The sequence below is a fragment of the Macaca nemestrina genome, chromosome 6 (genome assembly GCF_043159975.1).
Source record: "Macaca nemestrina isolate mMacNem1 chromosome 6, mMacNem.hap1, whole genome shotgun sequence".
Taxonomy (NCBI): Eukaryota; Metazoa; Chordata; class Mammalia; order Primates; family Cercopithecidae; genus Macaca; species Macaca nemestrina.
The window spans coordinates 148,606,938-148,612,953 of NC_092130.1; the positions used below are offsets into that span (position 1 = coordinate 148,606,938).

The following is a 6,016-nucleotide window of genomic DNA, read 5'->3' on the forward strand; positions in this document are numbered from 1 at the left end:
CAATGCTGAAGAAAAAATAGGGTGGGGATAGGGTGATTAAAAGAAAAGAGTTTTTAAAAATCCTGAAGTATTATTACCTCTTTGCTTTTTGTGGGGGTCTGTAAAATTAGAATTCTGTTACTCCAGAATAAGAATTGCTGGAAGAGACCTGAGTACATTTAAACCATCTCTGGTTTCATTTAAACCATGAAAGATAGAAAAAGGCTTTGTTTTTGCTTCCAGAGAGGATAAGTGAGCGAGCACAGGGTGAGATGGCTTATGAGAGTGGGATTTGTTTCTAATTCGTTTTGTTTAATGCTTAACTAGATTGAGACATAGCACTTTGTATGTTCTGAGAAACAAGGCTCATATTTCTTTGACCTTTCCTACCTACAGAGGAGGCTTCCGACTCTGCTGCTTGTCCCCATCCCCCTTTCCTATCTGGCCAGGCCCGCACTACTATGTCCAGAAAGCTAGCTCTGAGACATCCTTGGAATTTAATAAGCTCTCATGAATGCCATGTGCTTTTCAGATGTTTTGCTGCTTTGGTGCTTGTATTAAATTCCCAAGTAGTGGTTGTGACTGTAGAGTTTAGCAGCTTCTTGTCTTATTTTCCACATGTGTTTAGCTCTTGTACTTTTGGTGGACTCAGCTGTCTCTCACTCTTGATTTTACTTGTTCCTTGATGTCCAGGTGAGGGCATGGAGGGACTTGGGGAGTAAAGAGTGGAACATTCTCCGTCCAATGTGAAACAGGGTGGGGGGTCGGTTCCTGTCGGGAATTAGCCCCTGTGCCTTCATGCCCCCTATCATTAAGGGAGTTGGGGGCAGAGGGGGTCCTATCTAAAGCCTGTTTTCTGGCCAGGCACAGTGGCTCACACCTGTAATCCAGCACTTTGGGAGGCCGAGGTGGGCGGATCACGAGGTCTGGACATCGAGACCATCCTGGCTAACACGGTGAAACCCCATCTCTACTAAAAATACAAAAAGTTAGCCAGGCATGGTGGTGGACACCTGTTGTCCCAGCTACTCGGGAGGCTGAGGCAGGAGAATGGCGTGAACCTGGGAGGCAGAGCTTGCAGTGAGCCCAGATCACACCACTGCACTCGAGCCTGGGCAACAGAGCAAGACTCTGTCTCAAAAACGATAAAAAAATAAAAAATAAAAAAGCCTGTTTTCTGAGCTGGGCTTGTGTCCCACTGTGGCTCTAGATTATTTATAAAGGCGTCCCTGGGGCAGGACAATTTGGGGCTGAGCATGCAGCAGATACAAGATCTATAGAGATGCATGGCCTTATTGGGTCCACCTTACACACACACACACACACACACACACACACACAACACCCTGAAAAGTACTAGCAGGAGGGTGGGAGAGGCAAGACCCTGTTTGTACCGCGGGTTCCAGTGTAACCAGGGACGTGTCCAAGTGCCTACACTTGAGTTTGTTGATAACCAGGCTAGCTGTGGGTAGTGCAAAATCAGGGTTTTAAATATCATATATTGAAAAGTAATTTGAGTGGTTTTATGTCTAAAAACAGGCATCTCAGCTTGTTTTGTGGTTCAGACCCAGGTTCTTTTCTTTTTAAATCCCCTATTACACTGTCTGCCCTTAGCAATTAAAGGATATGAAGTGTGTCATCATATGAAAATATGCACAGTAAGCTTTCTTCAATATATAATCTGTAGGTTAACACACAGTAAGCTTTTTGGACTTGTTTTTTAAAAACTTTCGTTTTGCTAGCCAGTTTCATAAAGGGCTGTCTGGACCTAAATGTTTTTATGAAATCCTGAATGGAGGACTTTTCAAATTGTCCTCGCAGAAGTCTGAGGCACAATGAATGTCATGCTTACTCATCCCCAGCACTGAAGGGGCACAAGTGCATGCCATTCCTGGGAAAGAAAAGAATGCAGACAGATGGCATTTCATCCTTGGACGGACCCTGAGGACTCTGCTTGGAATGCTGCTGCAGTAGCCTCCAGGAGAGGATGGAAAAGACCTCTCCTCTCTCCCCGGCTGATGGGGGTGGGGTGGGGTTGGGGGGAAACAGTAGAGATTGGTAGGGGAGGGGCAGGGGTGGACTGGGAAGGGGCACAAGGGAATGTTCTGGAGTGATGGTAGATAGTAGCATTGTATATCTTTTTTTTTTTTTTCTTTTTGAGATGGAGTCTCACTCTGTCGCCCAGGCTGGAGTGCAGTGGCGCAATCTCGGCTCACTGCAACCTCCGCCTCCCAGGTTCAAGCAATTCTCCCACCTCAGCCTCTTGAGTAGCTGGGATTACAGGCGCCCGCCACCTCACCGGGCTAATGTTTTGGTGTGTATTTTTAGTAGAGACGGGGATTTGCCTTGTTGACCAGGCTGGTCTTGAACTTCTGACCTCAAGTGATCCACCTGCCTTGCTTGGCCTCCCAAAGAGCTGGGATTACAGGCATAGGCCATCGCACCTGGCCAAATCTTTCTATTTTTTAATTTAAAAACTTTTTTTTTGGACAGGGTCTCCCTCTGTCGCCCTGGCTGGAGTGCAGTGGCGCGATCTTGGCTTACTGCAAGCTCCGCCTCCCGGGTTCACGCCATTCTCCTGCCTCAACCTCCCAAGTAGCTGGGATTACAGGCACCTGCCACCATGCCCAGCTAATTTTTTTTTTTTTTTTTTTTTTTTTTTTTGTATTTTTAGTAGAGATGGGGCTTCACCATGTTAGCCAGGATGGTCTCGATGTCCTGACCTCGTGACCCGCCCGCCTCGGCCTCCCAAAGTGCTGGGATTACAGGCGTGAGCCACCACGCCTGGCCAAAAAAAAAAAAAAAACATTTTTTTGAGACAGATCTTGTTCTGTTTCCGAGGCTGGTGTGCACTGGTGTGACGACAGCTCACTACAGCCTTGACCTCCATTTTGTAGAAATGGAGTCTCACTATGTTGCCCAGGCCAGTCTTGAACTTCTGAGCTTGAGTGATCCTCCTGCCTTGTCCTCCAAGAGTGGTGGGTTTGGAGGTATGAGCCTCCGTGCCCCGTTCTGGCTCTCTGAAGCCAGACTGTCTGAGTCTGAACCCCTGCTTTGCAGCTTACAAACTGTAGGATAACATCCCTCCATCTCCTTTCCTCATCAGTAAAATGGCACCATGCCCGGAACCCACCTCACTGGAGAGCTGGAGGGTTAAGGATAAGTGTCTATTATAATGTAAATATTCAGTGCATGGAGCTATTATTGTGTATGTGTTTGGTCATTTACATACATTATGTAAACAGAGGGGTGTGTGTGTGTGTGTGTGTGTGTGTGTGTGTGTGTGTGTGTTTAAACTTAATCTCCACCCCAGGAACAATTAACATTTGAAGTATCCTAAACAGGAACCTAAGTTCCAAAGGTGGCTACATAAGCACTTCAAATGTTTTCAAAATCTATCCCAGAAGGTTTGTTGAGCAGCACATGGAATGTTAAAAATCATCTTTCAAAGGTGCAGTGAGTGGGTACATGTGGTTAGCTAGAAATATCAAAGAGGCCTCACTCTTACACCTACAGGATATACAAATCCATCAGGCCCAGCAGTATAAATGCACCAGAGCAGAGAACGAGGCCTAAAAACCCTCCACATCACCAGACGGACTGCAGGGTTAGCTGGTCCTGCTGTCTCATTGCATCTTTTTGTTTTTGTTTTGAAACAGGGTCTTACTCTCTCACCCAGGCTGGAGTGCAGTGGCACAATCATGGCCCACTCAACTTGTGCCTCCCAGGCTCCAGTGATCCTCCCACCCCAGCCTCCCTAGTAGCTGGGACTATAGGTTCGTGCTACTGTGCCCGGCTAATTTTTGTATTTTTAGTAGAGACAGGGTTTTGCCATATTGCCTAGGCTGGTCTCTAACTGCTGAGCTCAAGTGATCCACCTGCCTCAGCCTTCCAAAGTGCTAAGATTACAGGTGTGAACCACCACGCCCAGCCTGTATCTAACTTAAGAGTAAAATTTTCATGCAAGGTATTGTGTGGGGGCCTGAGGACAGAGAGTGGGAATCCTCCACAAAGTCTAAGAACAGGAAATACGACACTTTCTTTTCTTTTGAATTTTTAATGACCAAAACAAAGCACCTAAAACCGCAGCTTCTGAAAGAACCACTTGTTCTTGCCTGTCTCATATCTCTTCAAACTTGACCTTGGCCTCTCGTCGGGCCTTGCGTTTAACAGCAGGGTCTCTGCAGACATCCTTATTGACGACTGTTTTGTCTAAGGGGATATCCTCAGAGTACCTTGTGGGCATTAGGTGATTGTAGTTATAAACTTTCACAAAAGACTTGATCTTTGACCTCTTGACAATCTTCTTCTTGCCCATGGCAGCTGTCACTTTGTGGGGATAGCGGTCAATCCCAGCCACCAGAGCATGGCTGTAGGGGCGATCTGAGGTGCCATCATCATTGCTCTTCACAGTGACAGCTTTGCATCCAGAGTAGCGTCCAGCTAGGACAAGCACCACCTTTCCAGGTTTCATAAATTTGCCCATTTTGGCACCAACCACTCGGGCCTACAGCAAAAAGGCAGAAATTTGGGGCTGTTAACGAAAGTCCAAGGCACCCACTGTCATTGTGAAACACCACTGCTGAGGAGGTGGTGGTGATGGAAGCAGGGAGCTGTAACCCTGCCTGCCTCTAACTGCTGACACCAGAAGGATATCACCATTGCCGAATGGCCAAGTTGACTTAGGTCAATCTGTGACTTCCTACCAGATTTACTGGAAATGCTATCATAATTACATTATAGTTGATTTACTGGATATTCAATCATGGTTATATCTGGGGGCCTCCTTGAGGGCATATGAATTCTGCCGGTGGCCTTCTGTCCACCATGGCTGCTGCCTAGGAGCTCTTTGCCTGAGGTCTATATGTCTTATTTTGGATTCCCCCAGAAGCAGGCTCTAGATCAAGGATTTAGGTGCAAGTGGTTTATCTGGGCAGTGTTCCAGGTACGACTGTGAAATGATGGGGAACGGAGAAAGGGAAAACAAAGAATAACAAATACAGTAATGAACGAGTGATTACTGTGGGCAACTGGGGCCAGCCCCCCGGGGACTCCCGAGAGACCATGTGGAGCATGTTTGGAATAGTCCCACAGGAGAGTGAGGAAGCTGGGGTACTGACAACAACTCCTCTCCCATTAGTTGAGGGCGGGTTGCTCCTGGGAATCTGTTGGTGTGTGCAGGGACTGCCAGGGATGTGGGCAAGGGACCGCCTACTGCAGTCCATAGCATGGGCTGGGAGATGGACAGCCTTCCTGCCACAGCAAGTTTGGGGAGAGCATCTCTGACAAAGCCCCCAAGCCAGGGCACTTGGCTGGCTTGGGCTTAGCCAAGCACACTGTGTAACAATCCCCCACCCAGGGGCCAGGCCTCTGCAACATGAGGTGATGCCCAAATATTTAGCTGCTCATCCAAGGGGGTGGTACATCAAAATAAGAAAACATCCAGGCGCGGTGGCTCACACCTGTAATCCCAGCACTTTGGGAGGCTGAGGCGGGCAGATCAACTGAGGACAGGAGTTCGAGACCAGCCTGGCCAACATGGTGAAACCCTGTATCCATGAAAAATAGAAAAATTAGCTGGGCATGGTGGGGGGTACCTGTAATCCTAGCTACTCAGGAGGCTGAGGCAGGAGAATTGCTTGAATCCGGGAGGTGGAGGTTGCAGTGAGCTAAGCTTGTGCCACTGCATTCCAGCCTGGGCGACTCCGTCTCACACACACACCAAAAAAAAAATTATGGGGGCCACTATTTCAGACTGAGCTCCTGCACTAGGCCCCAACAGAAATGGAGTCACTAACCAAAATGGAGTCACTTCTGCCAAGTGTCATGTAATTAAACTAAAACTTCAAGGAAGCAGGAAAATCCCCAAACAGACTTTGTTTTTTGTTTTTTTTTTTTTAATATAAACACAAGAGATTCACAGCAACCAATCTAACAGGGCCCAGTCAACCTGAGCTGCTGTAATAAGGATGTCCCCTGTTTTTTACCCTTTACAAGGAAACTAGCCTGAAGTAACCTGACATTAACCAATCTGACT

General features: G+C 47.4%; 1 protein-coding gene across 1 annotated transcript; it reads right to left on the reverse strand.

Annotated features, from left to right (window-relative positions):
• Nucleotides 1-4,068: 4,068 nt before the first annotated feature.
• On the reverse strand, nt 4,069-4,465 carry LOC105473022 (large ribosomal subunit protein eL27-like). The gene has a single exon (XM_071097898.1). The coding sequence runs from the start codon at nt 4,463-4,465 to the stop codon at nt 4,100-4,102; it is 366 nt and encodes a 121-aa protein (XP_070953999.1). The 3' UTR covers nt 4,069-4,099.
• Between the last annotated feature and the right edge of the window lie 1,551 nt (nt 4,466-6,016).